The sequence below is a fragment of the Radiomyces spectabilis genome, assembly GCF_025331425.1.
Source record: "Radiomyces spectabilis strain NRRL 2753 chromosome Unknown BYT42scaffold_1, whole genome shotgun sequence".
NCBI lineage: Eukaryota > Fungi > Mucoromycota > Mucoromycetes > Mucorales > Radiomycetaceae > Radiomyces > Radiomyces spectabilis.
Window position 1 is genome coordinate 1,492,233 of NW_026251926.1, and position 25,557 is coordinate 1,517,789.

A 25,557-nucleotide genomic window follows, 5' to 3' on the forward strand; every position below is an offset into this window, starting at 1 on the left:
GATCAGCATAATTCTGATATTGCGGAAGAATCGGCAGACCAGGCAAGGGACATCCTTCCTCGCTTACATAGCCGTTTCCTTGTTGGAGATACATGAAATCCACTTGTTCATTGCCGTCGTTATCTCGACTTTCAGACCATGATTTGACCGGGAGACCGATCATGGGAAATGTTTCAGAGGGTATAGTGGGTTCTTGCGATCCGTGGTTGGTCGGCAACACATTGGATGATTCCTTCAGTTCCAAGGCAGTGACGCCAGTGGATTTCTTTTTCAGTTTTTGGATTTTGTCAACAAGACTGGCTCTCTTTTTCAGGCGTTTAGAGATCGTCGTTAGTGGAGATTCCAGACCCACAGACGTCGCTGTAGCTTCTGCTGCCATATTGGGGAAAAACGGTAAAACGATATCGGCATGTTGACCGTCTGCTGAACCGTTTGTGGACGAGGTATCATGAGTTGATGAAAGACCTACAGTAGGCAACTTTGTACTGTCATCTCTTGTTGGGGAGGGTATACTATTTCGTTCTGGAATGGGTTGATTGTCTGTCATGTTGGAATTCCCGTCTAAAGATAGCAAGGACCGTTTAACATATTAAAATCAGCAAAAAATGGATCCACGGTAATTACCAGCTTTGACAGGCATTGTTGAAAAGGTTGTATTCAAATCGAACATCAGCGACCCTCCTTCCTCCGGTTTGTTGGGCTTTACCGGCTGTCCCAAGCACGAAGTGATATCCCCTTCTAGACGAAGGATAGACTGCATTTTCCTCAATTGCTCGTTGTGTGAAGTGCCTGCATAGGCGTTACTTTCCTCGACATTCCTCTGCAGCTCTTTCCGTCGGTATAGAAGCATTTCTGGGTCTGTACCCATACGTAAAAGGGCGGACAGATCGGATACATCTGCATTGTCCTCAACGAACCGAACCATCGACTTTGGAAATTGGGCACCATTGCATTTCACAGCGGTGGTATCACTGCCGTCAATGACAGGTTTCTCCAAATGTTTCTCTTCAACTAAAGCTGGATGACAGTTTGCCAATGGTACGCTGGATCCATTGGCTAACTTGCTTGCTGATGCAGCAGCAGGAGCAGCAGCAGCCGCAGATTTCGCAGGTTGTCGCTTTTTTCGTGGTTTATTTGTTGCTGGTTTGCGTCGGCTCTTGGGTGGACTCGTGGATGGAGGAATTTCAATGTCATGCTTGCCCTGCGCTTGAACTAGCCCGTCTGAAACCTCTGTGCTTACAGTGGCATTCGGCTGCATTCTATCGTTCCCAGATGCGTTAACTCGCGCGCTTTGGTCGATCTCCATGACTTTATCTGACATTTCCATTGATGGCGCGTTTGAAAGGTCCTCTATCTCGTTTGTCCTTTCACTAGTATCATTTTGAGCTGGAGCTTGAAATGAAGCAGTAGACGCGTCAGAAGATGCTGGTTTTGGATCAGTATTTTCTTGAACTTTTGCTAGATTGGCAAGGTATTCCTTTGCCAATGATAATTCTTCGTCCCCTAATAATGAATTAGTTTGCCGACTTTTGCTGTTTCCTGATATCATCACAAACCTGATTCCAGGGAGCGCAACGCACCAATTTTCGATTTTGAAAGTACCGGAACCTGTAATGTTCCTGTTGTCGATTTTTGCAGAAGATCTTGTTCACCATGCAATCCATTTTCAGGCTCAAGTGATGATGAGGTGATGGTCTGTGTGTCTTGTGATGCGTTCTTCTTCTGTCTAACACGTGAAGCTTTGGCTAGCTTGGGCTTGGCAATTTTGCGAACAACCGCTTTTCCTTTTTTCTTTGATGAACCCGGTTGTTTTGATGATTCACCATTGATGACTGAGCTTACGTCTCCACAATTGACCATAGCATCTTCGCGCACGCCAGGAGCAGCTTCCATCGTATACAGCATTTCACTCATCGTATCTGCAGGCAGAGAAGGGTTCACCGTCTGTACTGATGTGGGCGCGAGATCACTGTTCGTTGGTACCGTGAGGGATGCCATAGGCTCAAGCGAAGCGTCTCCGACAGCTTTCGGGCCAATACCTTTTGACTTTGGCGTTCGAGGTTTCTTTTTTCTGCCAGCAGATTTCGGTTGTCGGGAAGGCAAGTTGTTAGTTGACGGCTCTGAAAAAGAACATAGTTCCTCATTTACAGATCCGACAAGTCTGGCATTGTCCGTGATTACTGTTTGATCTGGCGTGAATGGCGAATGGCCGGCAAGCTGAAGATGCGATGGACTATGCGGTTGGCAAGAATTCGCATCGGTGCCAGGATAAAGCGACGGTGAGTCATTATCTTCCAAAGAACAGTTCGCCATTCTCTCTTCGATGGATAGTTCTGCAGAAGAAGAGGACTGTGGCGGTGGACCGTAGAATGGATTGGATTCCAAAAGAGAATACATTGATGTAGGGCCCACTGGCAGTGATGGTTTCGGTTTTGCTGAACGCCCTTTTCCCTTTTTAACCGCGCCTTTACCTTTTCTCACTGCAACTGTGCTGCCGGCATTTTGCTCCTCAACGTTCTCCAATGGTTGACCATCGGATGATTTTTCCTGCGCTTTTGTTTTCGCCGCTTTTCCTTTCACCGTTCCATTCGCCAACTTCGGTTTCGAGGTCCTTCGTTTCGTAGTGGCCTTTTTCGGTTGCTTTGGCTGGTGATTAAGATCGGCACGCTCTGTATCTACTTGCTGATCCACCACTTGCGAAAATTGTGCAAAGTCTCCAGTACCTTCGCCTGGGTTTCCCGGTGGTGTTGATGGCTTATCCAATGTCTCCGCTCTGTCGTACTTATCATCGCCCTGCAACGCCGTTGGTCTATGGCGCTCGTTTTCTGGGTCAAGCGGAGAATCTTGAGGAGGGCATAGCGACTCGTTTGCGTTGTCTTCAGAATACATTTGTGCCATGAGCTGGCACTCGATACAGTCTGGATGCAAGAGAGCCGATGCTTTTATGCTTGATCCAGCTTCCTCTGATCGGATAACCATACAGCAATCGCATAACGTTCCGTTTGACATGAAAGGGTAATAATCTCCGTCGGTTGATCCAGGATTCATGGGTTGTTGAGCATCAATGTCGGGATCAGATTCTTCGTTGGATGTAGTGGCTGCGGCAATCGGCTTTGCGTCCGGCATGTCGTGACAAGTTTGTTCATTGCATGCATCCGTGGCAGGTTGATCGATGTTATCTGAGATAACAACGGATACAGCCTTTTCTTGGTGAAATGGTTTCTTTGGTGATCTTCTACGTTTCTCAGAGGTCGGCTTTTTACGCCGCAATTCTGGTCGCTCCTTTTCCGGTTCCAAAGTTTGGCTTTCCTCTTTCTCCAGTTCGATCGTGGTTTCTGCGGACGCCGGTGTTTCTATGGTTTGAGTTGGCGGTCGACGTTGTCTCTGTCGTCGGGTAGGCCATTCCAATCCATAGATGGTATAATGTCTTTCACAACGACAACACCGTTTACTGATCTTTTTCCGTAATGATAACATGTTGCCACAAACAATGCACGTCAATCGAGATGCGTCAATGCCGATATCAAGTAGTTTGCCGTCACGGAATAAGGTCATAAATTTGATGCTTGCCTTTTCGTCGATGGTGTCTTCAAAATTCTCACTCGCCACCGAGGAAACCTCTGATACATCATCGAATAGGTCGGTATGAAAATCGTCAGCAGTGCTAGAGACACGTCTAACGGATCCGTTCATATCAGCACATATGTCGCCATTCGTTGATAACACTTCAGAATCGTTTGGGGTAAAGGAATCTACGTCCATGACACCAGTTTCACTCTTATCTGTTATCGTCGTAGATGGCAACGGGTTTGAATGTGCTGTCTGTGGTATAGATAGGTCGGCGCTTGGTTCGTCTCCATTGATTTGATACGACGACGGGTTATGTGGTTCGATAGATGGTCCGTACGACTGCGGTGCAGATGATACGTCTTCCTTTTCGTTCGTCATAGAATTATCCCCTTCCGCTGAGCGTGTTGGTATTCGTTCTTCCGTTTTCGGCTTTTTAGTGATATCGATGTACACATTCACATCCGTTACTAGGCTATCAATTTTTCGTTTCGAGCTGTGTGTAGATGAATGAACGACACCGTTATAGGACGGCAGCCATCCATTTTCGCTGCAAGATATGCCTGGCGAAAGACAATGACGAGTTGAGCCAATAAATCATGACGGACAGTGCATTTTCACGGTCTACCTTCTTCAGAGCAAGAATCTACTGCTCGGTCTTCCATCTGTTCTGCCGTTGCTTTTCGACTCCTTGGATTTCGTCCTCTTACTCTGCTAGGTGGAATATGAAATTCTTTATCTTGCTTGCTTTTGTGTGTGCCTCTCGCCTTGCCATCGGATTGTAAGAAAAACACTACAAAACAATATAGCGATGAGTCGCAATCTAGACACATAACATTTAAGGAGATACTCACTTTCGTACGAGGCCACCGCCCTTTTTCGCCGACTGCGGCGAGAGGTGGAAACGCCTTCCTTTTCACTCACAGAGGTGTCGCTGGCACGGCAGAAATATCCTTGGCCACGCCTGACAAAGTGCAATATGTCAGCATACCGCCGTCCATGCGAGTATCTCGATCCAAGCTTACTTTTCGCATGTTAAACAACGGCATTCGCAGTTATTGATGCCAAAATAATGCTCGCCATAGAACACCGTCACCTCGTCTCCGCACTCGATTTCTCGGACAACCTTGAAGGTAATTGCGTGCATCCCCAGTGGTATAAACTAATGAAACACTCGTGTCTTTAGTGTGTTGCCCCCTTTTTTTCTCGGTGCCCCGTGTTTCGTGGATACCCCGCATGTCCGCCGTCTTTGTATACCTGACAATTAGCGTTACAATCGTGCTGTGAAAAAACTTGCGACGGTAAGTAAAGCAGAAAAATAGATCCGGTTATTGACAAATCACTTACATTCATGAATCGAGCTGGGCCGAGAAATAGACAATTGCGTTTTTTTCGTTGTGAATACATGACGGAAAAATCTCTATTTCTGCTCTTTAGATACAGATCATCTTGCTCTTCGAGACAGGCGATTCGACCGGTGCACATTCTTATTTCATCGCCAATTTCCCAGTGTTTCGTAGAGATGATGCAACCTTGCACAGATAACCCATCATCACTATAGCGAGACGTGTCGGCAATTTCATAGCCTGCAGAACTGACGAACCTATGGCGATGGAAGAGGTGATCAGAATCACGAACGATCGGAGATTTGTTCACATAGCAGTATTACATGTTGAGGTAGCGTTTCATATGCTGCAGGAATTCGTGCTGCTGCTGTTCTGTCTTGTTCATCAGAAAATCCTTGATATCTTGATGTCTACAAATTCACGGAATCGCTTGGTTATTGACTGCTGTTTGCTATTCGGGAACAAAAAAGACGCAGCTGCTCATCGGTCGTACGCCAGTCGTCAATCTGTATACATGACGCGCTCAGAACAAGAGGAAACGATCTGTTGAATGCATCTTTTCTGATCGTGTCACATTGAGATAAGTCAACACTCATTGCCGCATAGCATCCATGATATATTGTGTCGAATGGGTTGCTGCTCGAAATATGCGGTGTGTTCGTTGTATTGCCCCTTTCTCCGAAACAGTGCTAATGAACAAAGAAAAAAATAAAGATGGAAAATATGAATTACTCACTGTGCAAGTTCCTTGACAGCTTGCATGACATGTCCGGCGGGAACGATGTGTCGTTGCAGAACGCGTAAAATGTGCTCTTTAGAAATGGACAGCAGTTTTACGTTATCATTCATCTTGATGGTGGGGAACCATAGGAAGAAGTTGTCCAAGAATAGATCGCATAATATATCGTCATATTGCGACAGTAAACTGAAGTCCATGCCGGATTAAAAGGGTGGACCGCTGGAAACGTCAACAAGAGAACCGCGATGAATACGTGTATTCCAAGTTTTCCAATGGCAGGCACAGCTGAAAGGTCCGAAATAAGCTGCGAGGTCGTTCGGATAAAAAAGACTCCCGCTAAAAAGTCTATTTGTAATAATTCCAAAGGAAAGTAGTAAAGCGATGATGAGGACGATCTTAGTTTCAACTGCTCTTTTTTTTTCGACCCATTCGGGGCAACGGTCCCAAGTTTTGCGTTGTTCGCTGCCATCGTTCTTCAAAGCATCACGTGACACACGCGTTTTGCTTTACGCTCCACAAACATTGCTGCACCTTTCATAATAGATACCGAATGGTCAATGCTAGATAAGAACACAAAAAAGTGCATGCACAAATTTCGCTTATTCTAATTGTTGCCTCTTTTATGAAATCGTATTCAAAAATATAAAAAGATAACAAACAATTACAGAAAAAGGGTACCTCCTTCCTTCTAACATGGAAGGTATGCGGTTTTATCTTCTAACGGGAAAGAGATTTTAGTTGGTGGTATGTTTCTTCGCAACGGTCAACATTCTCAGCAGTAATGGCATCATGGCATTCCAGCCGCGAATCGAGCAACCAGTTCATGTATTCGTTCTCTAAAAGATGAGCGTCCACTTCATTAAGCAGTTGGAAAATCACCAGTGTGTCGTGACGCAGCATGGCCACCCGTTCTCTGCTGAACATCAATTCCACCGCCAACTGATGATACTGAGAGCTGTGCCAACGGCGTATGTGAGTTTCATTCGTGGACGCCTTCATCTCCAGAAACTGCTGGAAGCTAAGAGCAGCGATTGGCATCATGGTTAATGATTTTACGAAAATGTGGTTGCTCATTGACTATTTCTTACCTCTTGGTTCCAGCATAAGCAGGTTGAACTTTGCTCTTTAGCAAACCGTCTTCAATGTCACGAAGATACACAGCGCGCCAGACGATTTGATTCGAAGGTACCGATGCAAGATGATCAATGGACGTGCCAGCACGCATCCAAACACTGATCATATACAGGAAGAACAGCACAGCAAGACCGATATTCACGTACAGAGGCAGACTGGTGATTAGATTCTGAATCAGATCCACGCCATCTTTTAGCATTCCTAGCCAGCCATTGTCGCTTGTCGGTTGGGCAACGTCCGATGTAGAGGTATTCTTGCGCTTCATACTGACGTGGGCGCTGCGTTTGAGAGAGGCACCATGGGACAAGCCCTTTTGTTGCTGACTTGACCCACCGTGCTTCTTTGCGTTGATGTTATTAGCCGCCTCTTCAATGAGAGGCACGAATTTCGCAATGCTTTCGCTCATGCCTTTGAGAGCCGCTTTACTGACAAGACCTGAGAACAACGAAAAAAAAAAATAAGAACAAAAGCTGCTCATAATGTGACCTTGATACCCCTCTGAATTTATAATATACCTTTGACCATCAAACTCTTGATAAATTTGACACCCATGTGACACGTTAATTTGCATTGCGATTTGCTGACCCAAGTGATACAGTAACGAATGGAAGGAATGAAAGCATCAGCATAAGGCAAAGCATCCGCTTTGGTAGAAATCTGAACAACGTAGCGACTAAACGGAGATATTAGGTATTCTTATTCGAGATCCACGCTCAATCGATCAACTTACATGTAATCGTCTTTTCGCAACAGCACCTGGGTTTCATTCACTTCGGTTTCCTTGACCTTGACTGTGGTAAAGATAAGAGCAAAATGATGGATCAGGCACATCGTTTTTTTTTTTTTTTTTTTGGCCCTTTTGATGATAAGAATACTTACCCATTGGGTTATTCACAGGCATGATATATTTCAACGAACGTTGTTCTTGACCTCCAGCGTTACTCCATTCGGTCACACGGATATCTAAGCAAAAGAACACAAGTTCATACGTGTACTTTCGCGGACGAACAAGTGCACAAATTTCTAACCTTTACAACCGCTGTCAATGGATTTACGTTCCCAGATGCCTCCATTCACGGAAGCACCTGCTTGTTCCTCCGAGAACAACAGCTCGTACAGTGCCTTGGCTGATATTGGTAGTTCCACTTCCGCCTCGCGCTTCTCCAGGTGATCTTCACATTCGCATGAACAAGGCCCTGAAGGTGCTTGAATATGCGAAGGCAATTCATCGTCTAAAAATATGCACCGAATCTCATCAATCCCTTTGTTTCTACCGCAGCATTATTTTATATATTGTGCCATTGCGTTACCATCTTTGCCACTGGATCCCTCCACGCTCTTTTCGGAAGGTGGAGAAGCAGTTTTAGCACGATCATCTTCGGTTGATTTGCTTTCTGATTCCGGATCATGATGCTTAGATTTTCCTTGCTTTTGCGCTTGGCGATGTCCTTCTTCCAACCGTGCCACTTTATTGGCGTCAAAGAATCCACTACTTCCAGTGACTGTGGCAGCCATCATGGCGGCTGCAAGTGCCGATTTTGGTTGAATGACTGGCTTTGATGATCCTGAACTCTTGCGGTGCGCGCGTTTCTTCTTCTCGGTGGATTTACTGGGGATCGGTGGCTTTGCTGAATCAGCTGAATGTAGATCGGCTGAAGCATGGTTATGTCTGAACAGGTCAGGAGACGATCGCACTTTGCTCGGTTCAGATTTGATAATGGTAGTCACTTGAGGCTGATTCTTTGATTTGCTTTTGGCGGCCGACAAATGATGCAGAATATCATACATCGTTTGCAAAGGCACAGGCTAGAGTATTCCGGGCAGAAGAGAGATTGGAGAAAAACGTGTGTAAGCCGATTTTTCTTCCCGTGTCTTTGGAATGCCAATGTGTGAGATGGGTTACACACACAAAAAAACTTACTTTGGAATTCTTGGCATTGTCAACTGCGAACCGAAGTTTCTCGGCAACGACATCAATGTCATCCATCAGCGTCGATAAAATAACCGGATCGCGCGCTTCGCCCGAGCCGGGATGATTTACAAGGTCAATGGCCAGAACAACATGATTCTTGTTGCCGGTATTGACAATAGAGGGATCGCGAATCAGACGGACGCTGCTGATATCTTTCAAGCGAATAGCAACCTATAAAACATTGACCACGCCGTGAGATCATTAAAGAGAACGTATCTTTCTTTCACTGACGCTACTTACGGTGTTGACACAGGTCATCATGATGCAGCTATAGAACCAGAAAGCTTCCTGCGTAATAAATGCACGGCCGGTGTACGAATATCCGAATTCCGATAATGGAGGTGTAACAGGTTCCTGCAGCTTTAAACTGAATTCCTGTTCCAATGTATCCAAACCCGTCCCCGCAGCGACAGGTGATGACGGTGGTTCCGGCAATTTAGTCTCGGTGGCATTCATCTGAGGTTTCTTTTTCAATGTGCTTAAAAAGGCTAGATTGACGCAAGTGATGGGAGACAATTAATGCAAAAGAATACAATACACAAAATATTTTTGGAGTCGCGATAACTTACTGTCCAGCACCACCTCATGGGTTGCTACTCCTCCAAAGAGATGACGAAGCTCCCGGTTTCGAACTTCCAACGATGGGTCATAACCTGTCAAGTCGACTTTGGGTGTATTCGAATCGTCATGTTGTGTAGGCCAAATGATTTGACATCCGTCCACGTCAGCAAAGTTATTGGAAGCGCCAGTACCAGTAGGAGAAAGTGGATTATCAAGGTTTGTATCTTCATTGTTGTTGTGGAACATGCTAGGTACCAAGGTCCATGGTATACCCCAAGACGAGGTTTGTGACGAGGGCGGCTGCTGCGAGGATGACGGAGGTTGGGACGAGAATGGCTGATTGGTTGCAGCGGAATTGCCGTTGGACGGATTTTCGGCGGCAAAGGATACCGATTGCGAGGGAAAGGCCGGGGAGGAAGGAACGGAGGACGGACCGCTGGACGTGGTTGGTGCTGCACGAGCCGCTTCCCAAGCCAACAAGGGTGTCAAAGAAGCAGCGGAGTCCAAAGATGCGGTATTTTGATGCTCAGGAGACGTGGATAACATCACGATAGAAGGTCGCGTGGCACTAGTCGAGGTCCCGCTGGATTTGGAGACGGCCAATGTGGAAGTACTGCTCATAGCAGAAATGGGCATGGTCGTCGAAGAGTTATTCAATGAAAGCTTAGTACCGGACTTGGTTTCCGAGATTTGATGCATGGAGGGCCTTGGTGTGGAAGGATCCGATGCGGCGGACAAGGATCCAGGATCAGCGGTCTGTCCGAGCGTGTGTAGATCCAGCTCTTCATTTTGCAGCATTAAACGCTTTGCTTTTTCAAAACTGGCCAACCAATCCCTCATTTCCTCTTCCGTTTCGGCCTGCAATGCGATCGGAGCTCTACCCAGAATGTGATTAATAAGTATCAGCGAAGGTCACTTGACAGCGGACGGGTTGGATTACTTACTGTTGGGCACACAAAACCTCAAAGCAAAAACGGCGATCAATGTCCTGCATCGGTTTAATTTCGCATAAAAGAACGGACACGCGCAACCCCGCCGTAATGGCGCCCTTCACCTTGGCCGAGTTATTGATGTTGCAGTAACCAAAATAGCCATCATACAGGAAAAACCATTTTCGATTCCAGTAATTACGTGAACCCCGAGTGAGCAAGTAACCCCATTTGTGATTTGTTTGGTCCGTGAGCACGGTTGAAAAATCCAGGGAATGACGGCTGTTCAGAGCAGCATTCGGTCCGTGGATCGGGGTATATTTTTCCAAATCTCGCGGAGGTTGCGTTTGGCTAATGTATTCATCCTCCAACTTTTTCCGCGCCATCTGAAGTGCATGCAACTGATAATTGCAGGTGCCCTTATCCTACAAACAAAAAAACTGTTAGAAAAACATCTTTACAGCGTTATCACCCTTTCGTCGCTTACATCAATAAGCCATTGCTTCCACGACGCTAAGCTGCTCGTCAGTGACTGCCACACTTCCATACCTCCGTCGAAATCTTTTAAATGGGCCATGGTCGCAAAGGAGAAGCGTTCGACGAGCACATGCTCGAGCAAAGAGCGAAAGTGAAGAATACGAACAACGTATTGACCTGATAACCGTATATAGGCTTTACGAGCTTCATGTAAACGGAATGCTTCTTCACGAACAGCCGATACCTCTTTTGCCTTGCTTTGGCTCGCGTATCTCGAAAGCTGGGTTTCGTAACGTTCCAACGCTTTATCATGTTGCTTGCGGAAATCCTAAGAAATGGGTGGATTTAGAAACATTTGTTCGCCCTTGTGACAGTTATGCAACTACATCAAAGAATTTTGGCATGGATCTATTCGCTTACTTTGATTTCTTTGAGGTGAGTCTTCACAAATTGATGCAGTGGTTGAATAAAGTTGTCTTCCAAATCGGTCACCTAGAGTTTAGAAAAGGATGTGACATTGGATGTCAACGGTTTGGATTCCGAGATTTCATCAGTTTGTGCGACGCAATACTCACCAACTTGGTTTTGAAGGCTAAGCTTGTTTGAAGGGCGTCCGAGAAGCTTTTGATTACAGCGCCCGTAAAATTTGGATCTAAGGAGAAGAAAAAACAAATCCAATTACAATTAAGCTTCATTGTCAAGGAGGCTCTTTTTATCTTTTTTTTTTTTAAAAAAAAAAAAGAAACTTGGCGCCTTTGCAGGAGTTTGCGCGAGCTTACCTATCAAAGCTTCGTCGAGACCGTGAGGAATAGCCTTTTTACAAAGTGCGTTGGTCTCGAGGTTGAATTCTGTGGAAAGATCAGATGTGAACGTTGAGCATCTTGGTTGAAATAAAAGCAAAGCGAGATTAAGGTGACTTACTATTCAATTTGTCGCAGTAAAGCTTGACCTGTTTGGAGACAGAATCCAGCCATTTCTCCAACAGTTCCAGCTGCTCATCAAAATGATAGACGCTGGCTCTGAATACCGGAGAATCCTTGACGGCATCATGCAATGTGATGAGAGTGGAATGGGACGAAGTATTCGCCAGTTGCATATCGGCACCTTGCGTCTAAACAAATGGGGAAAACAGAAAGAAGCTCTTTTGGGTCGCTCCACGTTCGGGCTCTCCAAGGGGGCGAAAAATTGCGCCCTCGAATTCTTTTTTTTTCCCGCATTCTGTTGGGCTGAGTTTTACCGACGGTTGATGAGCATTTCCGCGTTTTTCAATTTCAGACGAATGTCGTATGAACAGATGGAAACCGGGATCTTAATAAAACTTCACAGATGTCAAGAACGTGTAGTTTGAAGCAGGTAGGAAGAAATTTGTTGATGGGAAAGCATATTATGCGATCGCCCGTCTATTTGCTGTTGTTATATTACAGTGCGTGCATGTATGTGATTCAAATACCGACCGTAATGAGCCATCAACTCCGTTGCAACGTTGTCTCATTTTAACATGCTGTTGCGGAACAATTCGCTAAGCACCTTTACAGATCGCATTCATCTAGGTTACAACAATAAACATTTGCGGTATTTCTATTTATGTCGTATAAAGTTACACTTTTTTATACTTCTCAGTCATTGGAGACCAAACTTGAGACATTGGGACCAAAAAGGGCAGTAAGAGCGCAAGCTGAGTAAAAAGTATCGTCAAGACAACAGCAAGACTAGGTTTTTAGCTGTGCATTCCCAGCACGGAAATGAACCTTGGATACCTCGGATTGAGGAAAGGCCTTGCCAACTCGTTTCTAACGAAGCTGTGATGAAGTCTCAAAGTCACTTTTCAGCAAAATAACTGTTTTATACTTTTTCATAGCGATTCATGCCGCAAATTCGTGATGAATTTAAGAGATATCGGATTGTGCAGGTTGCGTGCTTGATCATCAGAATGCGCAAAGCTCCTTTCATGAGTTTTGAATGCGTTCTTAAAAGATCCAAGTATCAATGGTGGATGGGCACAAGGATTTGTAGATATGCAAAAAGATCTGTGTTGAAATCTTTGAATCGCGTAAAAAAGCGCTGAAAGGATCCTTTTTTTTTACGCGTATAGATAGAATATATGGAATGCGCAGTAAGCTTGCTCACGCATTCAGTACCAGTTTAATTTCGGCATGAAATAACTTCCCCAGTTGGGCACCACACATAAAACAGAAGATGCAAGGACAGTAGAGAGAAAGCATAGTTCTTGACCAATTGAGCTTCTGAAATAGATCATTAGCAAAATGGGAAAATTGTGGCGGTGTCGCTTCTTGCTGAAGGGTGCGTGTGGGCCAGAAAAAAAGGTGTCTATGATTTTTACGTTTTTGGGAATTGCGCTGTTTGTCATTCTGAATTCTGATTGGCCATCTGCCCCGAATCACCATCAGTTTCCGAGGTAAGCGAGCGACGACCCCACCCTCTTTATTTTTATATCCTATTGTGCCAAAGTGCCATGTCTGCTGAAAAGGAGCCCGACTTGAAGTCGCTAGCTAAAGCGCTCTCAGAGAGCTATTCGTCTTTATTAAAATATTCGTCGCTCCCAGATAATGCCGTAAGCACAGTCCAACATCTCCAAAGTGCAGTACAATGCCTCTGAACTCTGTTATAGATTACCAATCACTTGTCGCAGCTTGCAAAGTACAGCAGCCATTTGCCTCTTTCCTGGTTCACTTCCTCTTTGATTCAGGTGCTTGTTGTACTCAACGATCGATTCCGCAAGCAACAGCAATACCCCGCCCTCGCTTCCATCTACACCTTGTGGGCCGTATGGACTCGTCGACTTTCCGGTTCGCCCACCGATATTCAGAACGCAGACCCTCAGCTATCCAATGTTCTTGGCTTGATGCGAGAATTACTCTTGTCCGATCTTCCGCCGACTGCATTGGCCATTCGTAAAGATGCTTGGATAGGATTGGTGGCTCTCGTTGGTCGCTGTCCCCCAGGCTTTCCAGAGGCAAAGCTAATCGAGGCCATGACCGATATCATCGATCGATATGCTGAGCAACCCGATATATGCGAGGCTATGGGAGAGACTTTTGATGCTGGTGTGGCGCATTGCTTGGCCCAAACAACCATGCTTAACGAATTGGAAATGGATCACTGTCAACGTTTATTGGAAGCGGAAGTGAAAATGGTATCTGGACGGGAAGCCGGCATCCGATCGCTTATGACGGTCATGGAGCATACAGTGGATGTTCGCTCGCAGCAGAAACCGCAGACACGTGCAGAGGCTGATTTACAAACGCTGGTGCGACTGGCCGATACCATTTTGCAGAGCGATCCACTCGCTTCTTTACCCATCCGAATGACACGCATGGCTATTCTTGCCGGCATCCTGTAATTATTCTTGACTGTGTATCGCTGCTGATGGTAATAATAATAATTGTGCTGTATGTTGTTAGTCGCATGCTTCAATTCACGCAAGGACCGAAAACGAAAAAGGTGAAGGCGCTGCGCAACGAAGCGGAAACTCTATATGTCCGCCATCTGGATGCATTGGTCACGGATATTTTAAAGCCCGAGCAAGTTCATCAGTTTGACAAGTATCAAGGTGAGAGGATTGGCTGCAAACAAAAAGTCATCGATCGATGACTCATGGATGATGATCGATCATAGATATTATCTTGATTTTTGTTGGTCAATGTATTCCAAACATACCTTCCAAAGCATTGAGAGAACTTCATTTACCATCCTTGTTACATGTATGCGTTTCTGCCCTGTTGACCAACCATCGTACATGGAACAACGGCCAGTTTCTATACAATCTGAAAAACACCAAAGAAACAGTTCAGCATTTGAATGATCTTGTTGACAACGCCTTGTTCAAGGATATTGGTCGCGTCTCCCGTGCAATAGGAAACATTGTCCGAGCCATGCTTGAATCCAACAGTGAAGACAACGCGCCTCATGTACAGGAGGTTCTTGATCGGTAAGATTTGACGCGGGATATGATCCAAACAATGGTAATGTCTAATCACAGTTTTACAGGTTGGTGGCGTTCTCTTATAATGTCTTGATTAGTTGGGATCGATTCATTCTGGAGCATCCGGAGTCTCTCATGAACGAAGGTTAGATCTGCGCCAGTGTGGAAAACAACAATTGTGGATCTAACATTGAATTGGTGTATTTAGCCGAGAAACAAACTTTGAAGAATCTGGATACAGCGATATTGTCGATATTGAAAGCGATGCTATTTGCGTTTACGGCTATTGTAAAGACTGTTGCTGTCGATGTATCCAATGGCGAAGGACTGCTGGCGGTACAATACTCTGGTATGACGGTCGATATGCAAATGTCACTGAAGTTTTGGCACTTGGCTAACTGTTTAGCAGCTCAGGACATACTGTCTATCTATGCCAATCTACAGTTCGTTACGGATAAACTAGGATCAGGAACCGGTTTCCAAGCCTACCAAGATACCTTAACCAATGCGGTGGCGTATCTCACTCATGAAGATCATCTTTGTCAACTCAATCGATTTATTTCGCTCGCTTTTCGTGAATATGGTAAGAAAAGAAAAAGAAAAAAAAAACTCGAATAACAATGAGTAGCTGATCGATGGATTAACCCTATGATACTGTAGCTCCTCAGCAGTTCATCAATGATCCAACCCATCCTACCGATATTCTTTCACCGGGACATACTGCTCGATTAACCTTTTTCACTAATCTTATTGAGCAAGTGATGAAAGACATTGATGATACCATTCTGGAAAACGATATCCTTCCTGTGATTTACCCTGTCTTGAAATGGCGAAAGATCAAGAACAAGGAGTTATACGAAAGCGCGCATGCAGCTATGCTGAGCATCTTTGCCGCCGAAAAGCCAGTATCTCGCGAAGTGGCAGGCGTCTATGCTAACATCTTGATTGAGGTAATTTATCGCTTACGTTTTGGATAAAACTCAATGCTAAAGTTGAATTGGGAATCTTTAGAGCTTCCCGGAACCTATGACGCATCATCAGCTGCGTTTCGCCTACACCACCATGATCCAATCGCTATGTGCTATGGACGACGCGTTAGCGTGGTTGACCGTGGCAAGGGTACTCGAGAAGTTGCGGACGCTTGAGAGCGAGCAAGACACGGTGCTTCAATCTCAGTATACAGTGGTCCTCATTGATCTATTGAAACCCATGTCGTTGGGTCCTTTTCTCGGCAAGCTGTTGCAGGAAATCGAATACCAAGTGTTGAAGCAGGAGACACCCAATGCACGAGAAGCAACGTTAAAAATCATATTTGAAGTGGTTAGCGGGACTGGCATTTCAGATATGAGACGTGTGGAGGCTGTAGGATGGTTTTTAGATTTGAAACGTCGCGTGGCAGCTCTCTCTACCCATAAATATGAAGAGCAAAAAGAGCGAAAATGATACGTCTTTGATACGATTTAGCTCAATACATGTATACTTAAATAGATGTTGTGAATGCAAGGATGTTTTTGATTTCTTTTATATGTGCTTGTTTCTTGATATACATTTTCTATCATTGGCATACAACAATATCCTTTCGGTATATATATGATGAACGTTGGTCCTCGCTGAATATTAGCGCGAGTTTCGGCCCAAAATATACTGGATGACAACGCTTTAGGTTTAGAAGTAAGAGATGTCGCCAAACTTCTCCTTGTAACCGGGGATAGTGAACTTGCCCTTTTGGAGCATACCCTCGATCTCCTTGACAATCTCGGGTTTGGCGTTCAAGATATCGTCGACCTAAAAAGAAAAAAGGGGAGCAACGTGCATCAGTAACCGGACCTAGTTACGGTGTCTTGGATGCCTTATTTTACCTTTAACTGTTCAATGGGACGAGAGCCTTGAATATTATCAAGGGTAGCATGAAGATCCTTCAATTCAGTGTCAATCTGTTGAACCTTCTGCTTAGCCTTCTCGACCTAGAGAAACGAACGCGTAAAAAATAAAAAATAAAAAGGTGAGTGACAAGAGATATGACAATTATAAACACAAGTTAACATACAGCCTTGGCTTCAAATTTGTCAATGGCCTTCAATTGAGCATCCAAGTCGTAGGTGACAGGCTTGAATCCAGACAAAGCTTTTTCGGATTGAGCGACGATGTCTTGATTTTTCAAGACCTTGCGGTAGTGAGCAAAATCGACGGTGGTGGATTGTTCTTTGAGTTCGTGCAAGAGACGCTTCACTTCATCGTTGCGCTTGCGGAATGCCAACAAGGAAGCCGCGCTTTCTTTGGGAAGACTTCCGGCCAACTTGGACCAGTCGAGTTGCTTAGCAGCAGCACGTACAGTAGTAGGAATCATGACAACTGTTATGTAAAACCTGTCGTGCTTGGTGGGGCAATTTTTTTTTTTTTTTTTTTTTCACCGTTGCTCCGGGTATGGTGGTCAGTTCAGTTTTAGTCCACACAGGGGCGCGCCCTTAATTTTCGGTGGACGTCATCAGAATTAGTGTGACTATTTTAAAAAATGATTTTATGACTTACGAGCGCGCGGACCTAACAAGAGGCTAGTTGGCGGGGCTTTCAACGCCGAGCGCAGTAAATGCGCGCTGAGGTCGTTGCAAGGCGACCGGTCGAGAATCGAGTCGATACCCTGACTGGATGTACCGCTGTAAGATGCGTCGAATATTGATACCAGCATTGATATCGCGATTCCAGATCTGACAAACAAACTGAATATCGACGTTTCAGAAAGATTACAAATGAAGATAGGTTTACCAGCGGATTTGAAATATCGTTTTCTGACACACACTGGGGACACAGTCGAGCCGGGTAAACGATGCTTTTCCATCCGCGACCTACACCAAGTTGTATTGATATGGTTTCAAAGAGTCAAAGAACTTTGGTTAGTAAGCTTACCTGCAGGTCTTCTTGCAGGACATTCCGAACTGTAGCCGAGTATATTGCCTTCGTTGTCCAAGCAACGTTGTCTCGGCCTTCTATCTACACCTCTCAGTCTCTTCTTCTTTTTCCTAATATATTGTTGGTCAATTCATGCGTAAGCATTGATACGTGACGTGAACTTACTTGTGATCACAGACGCGAAGCTGTTCATCTCGCACATCCACTGTCGTGGAATCACATCGACTGCAAACTTTGCTAGTCAGATATTCATCGACGCAAATCACGAGAGCTTTCTGTCCCAAGACTTGACGGAGCCCCTAATGTTCTGATTAAAACTTTGTTCAAGTTGAGCAATTGATAATGTTATACCTTTACTGGGACGGGAGCATTGCCTTTCATGGGTCGTAAGTCTGCATCACCAAACGCGAAAATCACCGGTCCAGCGGGCCGCTCTTCGTCTTTGACGACGTTGTCTTCTGGAATCCTTGTACACCCATTGTTGAGGCTATCAAACTCAAAGGTTAGTATTCTTTTTTTGTTTACACAATAGCAAAGTAGTACTTACAATTCTTGATTCAGCAACATCTCCCAGCAATGTGTCTGCAATTTTATGCAAAGTCATCTTTCTTTGTGACGCTAGTAGGGCACGCTTTTCGCGATGCTTGTAATGACAGTTGAATGCATGTAGACTATTTATACTTACTATTAGTATGAAATGACGTTAATTTTTTCTTTTTCATTTAATTTACCGTCGATGGACGCGAGATAATGTTCGAAGATAGCTCTGAAATCCAGCTACTGTTGCATCACTTGAGGGAGTATTCCCAAGTTCTTCGTAGATGCCGTCGATGTTCGCAGCTTTCCGGTTTTTCAGTTCCATCTGCTGAGACCAAGTAAACATGCTGCTCCTCCTAAGACACACACAAAGGGAAAAGCTCAATAATCGTATGTGCATAACGAGTGAGTTACTTACTGATACTGGCCATTGGTTACGGAGAAGATATGTCTCTGTCTTCATCAACGTCATGCAGATTTTGATCGCTGTCCACAGCCGTGATTATTGACCTCTGACCTATGTGCAGTTGTATAAGTTACTGTTTCATCCCTTGGTAAAAAAAAAAGCATTGCCTCTATTACCTGAGTCGATTCCAACCACTCGTGCTTCTGGGTCTAAGCCAGTCGGGTTTTTGCTCAAATGATAAATGCCGCAAGTCCATGATGACATGTTGGGCTCCCGTGGCAGCAACTGAAATTCCTTTTTTGTCTGCGGGAAAGGCGCTAATGTCAAAAAATCAATATCAATATCAATTGTCACAGTTATGTCACTGGTCGAACTCTACCTCGATCCCAACGTTTAATGAATTTAACAGATATCATCATCCCGTCGGTTTCAACGCTGTAGTAAAACTGCGTGTGTTTTTCATCAGAAGCTATAATGATACGATTCATTAAATGTGTGCTCGGGTAAAGAACTATGGTTTACTTACGTGTTCCCGCGTCTGCCGCCCGCAGCCGGTTTGGACAGAGCTTATCCAGTGCGAAAATTTCTTCCCACAAGGTTTCTTTGAATTGATCATTCTTATTCAACCGCTTAAATTCCGTCAAAGTAATGAAATGCTCCGTGAATATTGGCTTCGTCTCATTCTCTGTGAAATAAGCGATGTTGTTTAGTACATAGCATCTTTAGGGGTTTTTTTTGGCTTACTTTGAGGATGTTCGGTACATTATGTCCGGAAATCCGTGCTTGATATAGGAAATGGTACACGCCAGTTCCATGGATAGGCACATAGCCTAAAATATGCTGTGTAAGATGTTGTGTGTATCGTGTTTGTTCACATGGAGAAGCATACCAATCTGATGAGAGGCCAAAGGGAGAAGTGTCCATCTCCTTCCCTCATATAAGATTTGCTCTCTGAAGGAGCCAAGCAGAAAAACGAAGAAGGCCTGAAGTGTGCCTTGAACCAGCAGCTTCTTCAATTGCATCGGCTGTGGTGGTGGTGCCAAACGACTGGTTGAATTCATGGAGCATCTCCCCATAAAAATGGCGAATCTTTCAATTTCGCCTGGGACACCTTCCCAGTTATCCATATTGAATTCTTCATGCTTAAGCAAATGAAGGACTGCGTTATTCCCTATATTGTAATTGTAAGATGGTATACAATCAAAAATTGGACATTAACTTTACCTAACGCTTTTGCACTTCGCGGTAGCTGGACTTCATTGCGCTTGGCAAAAGACCGCAAAAAGGCTTCCCAGACACGAAGCATGTATTTTCGATAATTCCCTCCCAAATGTAAGATGGCGTCTGTGAATGTTATGGTTAGATCGAATATAACCCCATTAAGGTTTGTTTATTACTTGTATGAGCTTTGGAGGCATAATCGTCTGCAAGATCCAAAAGGACTGGTCGCCACTGAGGAAACTGATAGCCTATAAAGGAAGTATACGTTAACTTCCCCTGCAATGATGTTTTATGTATCTGGCGGCATAACGAACCTCGAGTTACAGGAAGAAAAAAATGCTCAAAGGTATGCCATAGGTCCAATTCCCATTGGATGTCTCTGATATTGGGCGCCTTGTTAAAAAAAAATTGTCAGTAATTATTTGGAAGCCAAATGTTGAATAGTTTCACATACCGGCGCCCCAGCTTGACAGCGTGCGGCTGCCAACATAAAACACTTCTTATAGAAAAGCTTGTTGTCTAGTGGAGGACTCATAAAAGATGACGGATCGTTTATCCAGCGCAGGGCATGAAGTAATGCTAAATTATTAGCGTCTCTTCTCAGGAGACTATATTCTTCTGCAAGCGTCCTCAATGGTTGCTGGATTATAAGATATTGAGCCTCCATTTTCCAAGTGATGTATGTAAAAGTCATAAGAGTTTACCCGCAGTGAGCGATAGGCACTATTCAAGAACGTAGACAGCTTGATTGTTCGGACTGTCAAGTATCTAAAGTCGCGGATCGACGCTAGCGTATATTGTCTGCTCATGTGGTCATAGGAGATATATCAATATATGTAAAACAAATTTTGTAAAGAAGTTAAGGTTATGTAAAGCAGTAAAATAGATCGGTAATATGGGACAAACACAAATAAGTGCAAAAAGAAGGAGAAATGACGAAAAAATGTTAAAAAGAGAGAGGGAAAAAAAGAAAGAAAGACAACCTTTTTACAGAGGATCGAGCAGCTCTGCCTCGTTCACGTGACTCTCGTTTCTATCTACCGCAACTCATGCTCTATCATCGGCTGATGGAAAATTTTATAGCAGCAGATAAAAGAAGCGAGAAGTTAGTGAGCACCAAATATACTTGACAGCTATATGAAATCGATTTGAACACGGTCGAGAAGGGTGGTAAGAATTGATAAGAACAAAGAAACCCAAAAAGATGGAAATAACAGCAAGAGATACTTCTGTTATGTGTGCACGGATTTGGGTGAGAAATGATCCAGCTAATAATCAAATAAAATAATCTACACGAAAATCGCAAAGAACGGGATTGAACTAATAGAAAGGAAACTTAGCAAACGGGATATCAGGTCAGAGCTGGAGGACCCTAAAAAGAGAATGGATTGTGTTGATATCGCCGTGGTCATTGTCAATCATGCCTGCTTGGAGGCCTCATGTATGACATCCATACACACAATAAACGAAAGGACCTAAACTGTATTGGTAATTACCGATTTATTTTATTTTGGAAAAAAAAAAAAACCAAAGACCTTGCCACTATAAAGATATGACCCCATCTATGTACTTACCTCCAACTGCCATCGACTCATCAAAGCAGTTATTGACCATCCATCATCAGCGTTGTCAAACTGCATATAATACCCATTTTTCGTTAACCTTCTATCCCCCTCAACGCCAAACATTCATGCATATTTTCATGAAGTTGGAATCTCTTCTTTCGTTGGATGGCGTTGTATATACGTACATGTAACCGATGAAGCTATGACAAAGCATCGCGCTCTTCAACTTACCTCAATCTGCCATGTGCTCATGAAGGCCAACATCGACCACCCACCATCAACAGCGTCGTACTTGCAGAAATGGTCAGTTTCTTCGATTCTCAATTACCACAAACGCAAGCTCTCATTCACATCTTCATGAAGACGTGAATTCTTCTTCAGTAGTCTCTGAATCGCGTTGTACACATGCATGTATCCGATGGAGAAACTTTTCGGGATGAGCGCCTCACCATTCCACACCTTAGTAAGAAATATGATGAGTATATGATTATTACCTCGTAATGATATCCATAATATACCTTGGTCAGAGTGTCGCTGTCCAAGCGAAGCATCTCATTGATCTTGGCCCAAGTGAACTTGCTTTGCACTTGCTCCTCAATCCAGTTGGAGAGACGCTCAAAGATGGGGCCCGTTCTCAAGTACTCCTAGCTGCCTGGAGTGTGGCCGACGCGTTTCCAATGATAGGTCACCTCAACAAAACCCCTTTCAGCCTCATAGGAGGAGACAGAGATTCGGGCTTGACATCCACAACGGATGGAAGGCTTGACGCGGCGCTTCTTCGCGGTGGAGTGGTAGCTACCAGCACGATGACACGTATAATGATCGCGAATAAAGAGAGCGCCAGGAGCAGGGTAAGGCTTGTGCACGAAAGTACAGTATAGCTACAAGACGTATTATTTACCTGCAGATGTTTACGATAGGAAATGACTTACCGCTCTTCTTGTTCCTTAATGAAGCGAGCAATGTCGTCTTGCGGGAGCATGAAGACAGCAGGGGATTCAGCGGCGAAGGGCCGGCGGGCTGAACAACAGCAGCAGTGATATCGTTTATGGCTTGCGGGACGGACATGACTTACGTTATGTAGAAACGGACAGCAGAAAGAGAAAGGGCGTTATAGGGAACGCGCATAGTAAAAATTGTGACGTACGGGAAAGGATTGCTGTCGAACGCCGTGTTGGAGAATCTCTCCAATTGGGAAGCTCTATCTTAATCAACTGGATCGATAACTCTGTGTTTGCAAAATAACAAGCGACCCTCGTAGACTTCACTCTTATAATGTCGCAAGCATTCATAAAGAGGAAATTAATGGAATTTTCCAACAATAATTTATACTTTATGTATGAAATAAGAACCAATAACAGAGAAGCTTAAGTAGAATACAGGGGATATTTGTTCAGCAAATAGAACTAGATAAAATCAATGTTTGGACACTCAATCCAAAAATGGAAGCCAATGCCAAGTAGATGCGTCAACAGCAACGTAAAATTTAGTACAGCGAAAATTTTTCCGTAACACATTTACAGCATATCTTACATGGTAGCGTGTCTTTTCACCAGCACGGCTACTACAGTATTACGGATGGCTGATTCAATCAAGACTTGCTGCATGACATATATTGTATGTTATTGAATTACATGCGAAAAAGAAAAAAAAAAAAGGCGGCTGGTGCAGCAGCATATTTTACTGTCCAGTGTCCATCGTTGATCAGCAGACCTTGTGACACCTAATACAAATGGTATACTTGGTTGTTATTGTTTATCGTTAATCCTAAACCTTTTTTTTTTTCCCCTTCTTCCTTTCGTCATTTCCATATTGCATATTTTCTTATTCTTCTACTTTTCCTTTTTATTGCTTTTACTCTTACTTTTGGTGTACAGTTCAATGTTATCCGCAACTTTAACTGAAAAAGTACTGTCTCGTCTCAAGGATTGGAAATTGGGGATACGGCCGTCCGGTGAATTAGCAGACTTTCCGTGCTTTGTACAGACCGATATCCCGAGAATCACGCCTCTTATCGAAGATCAATCTTGCGCATGGATTGTCACTCAGAGTGCGTGGACCGCCAATCTGGTATCCTGTGGTGTACTTTGGACCATGAACAATGATAGCACTATGCGTGCATTTTCCGAGTGTCAGATGATGTTCCATCCTCGATTATCTGATCCACATCATAAAGTGGTGCATTTACTGCACTTTGATACGCATGCTTGGTTTCCCATCAACCGTATTCTCAGGCCTACAGTGAAGTGCCAGTCGGCCATTGAATCCGCTTTGGCTAATTTGCCGGATCAGGAAGAGACATGGAAAGCGTTATGCAGAGTGTGGCACGAGTTTGGTTTCTTTTGGCCACAAAAAATTGTCCTGGGTCAGCGTGTCCACATCAAGGTGCCGTATCAGCTCACCTCGGAAAAAGAGCGCTTATATCGGCTAAAGATTGCCAAAGATGAAGCCTTTATCGAATTTCAACGACAAAAAGGCAAACTGGAAATGAACAAAGAGAAGCCTCTAAAAGGTAAGCTTATTTGGAATTCCTCGACCCCTCGGTCGGAAGGAGAACGTTTGGGTTTTATCTAATAGCATGCACTAGCTAGAAGGACCGAAAGATGACGCCTTGCTGCAGCATGCTTCCACCACATGGACCATTATCAAACGAGACGATATATTACCTATCCACGAATTTCTTTCTACCAAGTTGCGAGATCAGATCGTGCAAGTCATCTATCAGCGATTTCATCGTATTCCCCTCCAATACCCGTTTAAGCTCCGCAATTTACACACAACGGGTTATCTCAGTTGGCGACTGAATACGAAAAAGAAGGCGAAACAGGCACCATCTGATACCGATCAGTTTCTATTTGGTTCGCTTCCTTTGGAATCTATGCGACCAACACAGAGCCAGTACCTTTGGCGATTTACATTTGATGCGTCACAAAGGGTACCGTCGTTCATTAATTTGGACGCTGCCACGTATCAGTCGCATTACCTTCGATGTGGTACCCGGATCTATCTATCACCGGCCTGTGACACTCCTTGCTATCTGCGTAGACATGATTCCTCTGTGATGCTCGATAATACTTCGCCGATCAGCCATATATTACCCAGTCATCGCATGATCTTGACGAGGTTACCCCTACCGAAAGATGCAGATCGGAGCAACACAGCGTCCCGTGTAAGAGCGGTGTCGCTTGTCAGCACGGACGGTCTTGAGCATAATTCGAGCTACGACATTTCGCAGGACTGGACCATCGAAATGCCCGGGCTGGGGCTTGGACGTGACGACGATGCATCGACGGACGAGCGGTTGAATATTGATATTCAAATAGGTCGCCTAAAACCCATCATCGACGGAGACATTATCGCTTTGAGACAATTGCTTTACCTGTGTTCGGTAGCCAACATTGGCAATGGGCATCGTCACGGCTGGGAAACTAATAGTTTATCACCAACAGCATGGAATCCCGAGCCCAGTCAGTCACCACGACAAAAAAACATCAACCCGAATGACGTCCATCACCCGGTGTTGGCAAAGGAACACGCTCTTGTAAGCTCACCCACGGAACAATGTTGGGTCATTGAGCTGGCCACGGCTGCGGATCTGGAGAGGCATCCATTCTATGCGCCAACCTCTTCAAAAGAAATTGACTTGCATGCATCGATATCAGGCAATACATCCACGAACGACGTGAACGATCCAAATCTGTCCAACGTTCGAACCCTTATATCCATGGCTTATCCCCGTCTTAAAGCTGCAGCCAGTGTTGAAAGTCTGCGTCCCAGTGTGAAGTCAGTCCGGAAAGTACAATCAATGGATTCTATTCTGACAACTCCGTACGCCAGTCTCTCCATCGATAACATGTTCACTCCCAATAATTTATCAATGTCAGAATCCACTGCGCAAGAATCTTTGACTGACATGAAGAGTAAACAACCTCCCGTTATTGCAACAACAACGCCGTTACCGGCCTCCGTCATCGGTAGACCAGCTCCTGTGGACGTCTCTCCGGTGATCAAGTTCGATGTAAACGACATGGATGTGGTAGCCAACGCGCGAGCACAACCCTACTTGAAATTCTATGCAGCCCAGCAAAATACAATGACATGGTCTCAGTTGGTGCGCAATGCAAGCTTAACGAAATTACGTCGTCTTGTACATCCCAAGTCGGGAGCTAATCATAAGATCAAACGATAAATAGAATGTATGCAAAACATGTACAAAACTTTTATATGATGTACGGAGTGAGGAAATGGGAAAA

General features: G+C 44.5%; 7 protein-coding genes across 7 annotated transcripts; 2 read left to right on the plus strand and 5 right to left on the minus strand.

Annotated features, from left to right (window-relative positions):
• Positions 1-232: 232 nt before the first annotated feature.
• Positions 233-4,585, minus strand: BYT42DRAFT_19458 (uncharacterized protein). Its single transcript, XM_051562483.1, has 4 exons — positions 4,422-4,585; positions 4,196-4,360; positions 1,557-4,130; positions 233-1,503 (listed from the first exon to the last, which is right to left on the minus strand). Coding segments are annotated over exons 1-4 (3,648 nt in total). The 5' UTR covers positions 4,423-4,585; the 3' UTR covers positions 233-595.
• Positions 4,586-4,588: 3 nt separating this feature from the next.
• Positions 4,589-5,160, minus strand: BYT42DRAFT_487703 (uncharacterized protein; the record flags this gene model as incomplete). The annotated part of the gene is made up of 3 exons (XM_051563825.1): positions 4,589-4,729; positions 4,825-4,848; positions 4,915-5,160. Coding segments are annotated over 3 exons (411 nt in total), but the record flags the coding sequence as incomplete, so codon positions are not given.
• A 1,074-nt stretch (positions 5,161-6,234) lies between these two features.
• BYT42DRAFT_552309 (uncharacterized protein) lies at positions 6,235-11,974 on the minus strand. The gene is made up of 16 exons (XM_051566363.1): positions 11,647-11,974; positions 11,505-11,573; positions 11,301-11,377; positions 11,146-11,217; positions 10,736-11,053; positions 10,264-10,673; positions 9,328-10,196; positions 8,999-9,246; positions 8,708-8,929; positions 8,097-8,592; positions 7,815-8,018; positions 7,666-7,749; positions 7,517-7,577; positions 7,302-7,459; positions 6,741-7,221; positions 6,235-6,670 (listed from the first exon to the last, which is right to left on the minus strand). The coding sequence occupies exons 1-16, from the start codon at positions 11,819-11,821 to the stop codon at positions 6,370-6,372; spliced, it is 4,245 nt and encodes a 1,414-aa protein (XP_051428345.1). The 5' UTR covers positions 11,822-11,974; the 3' UTR covers positions 6,235-6,369.
• A 1,188-nt stretch (positions 11,975-13,162) lies between these two features.
• On the plus strand, positions 13,163-16,175 carry BYT42DRAFT_552311 (uncharacterized protein). The gene is made up of 9 exons (XM_051566364.1): positions 13,163-13,297; positions 13,355-14,082; positions 14,148-14,296; positions 14,362-14,674; positions 14,734-14,813; positions 14,877-15,017; positions 15,078-15,251; positions 15,329-15,618; positions 15,680-16,175. The coding sequence occupies exons 1-9, from the start codon at positions 13,199-13,201 to the stop codon at positions 16,109-16,111; spliced, it is 2,406 nt and encodes an 801-aa protein (XP_051428346.1). The 5' UTR covers positions 13,163-13,198; the 3' UTR covers positions 16,112-16,175.
• BYT42DRAFT_525095 (uncharacterized protein) lies at positions 16,176-17,096 on the minus strand. The gene is made up of 3 exons (XM_051565327.1): positions 16,716-17,096; positions 16,528-16,632; positions 16,176-16,453 (listed from the first exon to the last, which is right to left on the minus strand). The coding sequence occupies exons 1-3, from the start codon at positions 17,013-17,015 to the stop codon at positions 16,334-16,336; spliced, it is 525 nt and encodes a 174-aa protein (XP_051428347.1). The 5' UTR covers positions 17,016-17,096; the 3' UTR covers positions 16,176-16,333.
• Positions 17,097-21,090: 3,994 nt separating this feature from the next.
• BYT42DRAFT_619986 (uncharacterized protein) lies at positions 21,091-22,686 on the minus strand (the record flags this gene model as incomplete). Its single annotated transcript, XM_051572360.1, has 6 exons — positions 22,220-22,686; positions 21,994-22,185; positions 21,823-21,948; positions 21,536-21,595; positions 21,314-21,373; positions 21,091-21,111 (listed from the first exon to the last, which is right to left on the minus strand). The coding sequence occupies exons 1-6, from the start codon at positions 22,370-22,372 to the stop codon at positions 21,091-21,093; spliced, it is 612 nt and encodes a 203-aa protein (XP_051428348.1). The 5' UTR covers positions 22,373-22,686.
• A 499-nt stretch (positions 22,687-23,185) lies between these two features.
• On the plus strand, positions 23,186-25,493 carry BYT42DRAFT_609582 (uncharacterized protein; the record flags this gene model as incomplete). The annotated part of the gene is made up of 2 exons (XM_051571280.1): positions 23,186-23,816; positions 23,896-25,493. 2 exons carry the CDS (start codon positions 23,186-23,188, stop codon positions 25,491-25,493), a joined length of 2,229 nt encoding a protein of 742 aa, XP_051428349.1.
• Positions 25,494-25,557: the final 64 nt, after the last annotated feature.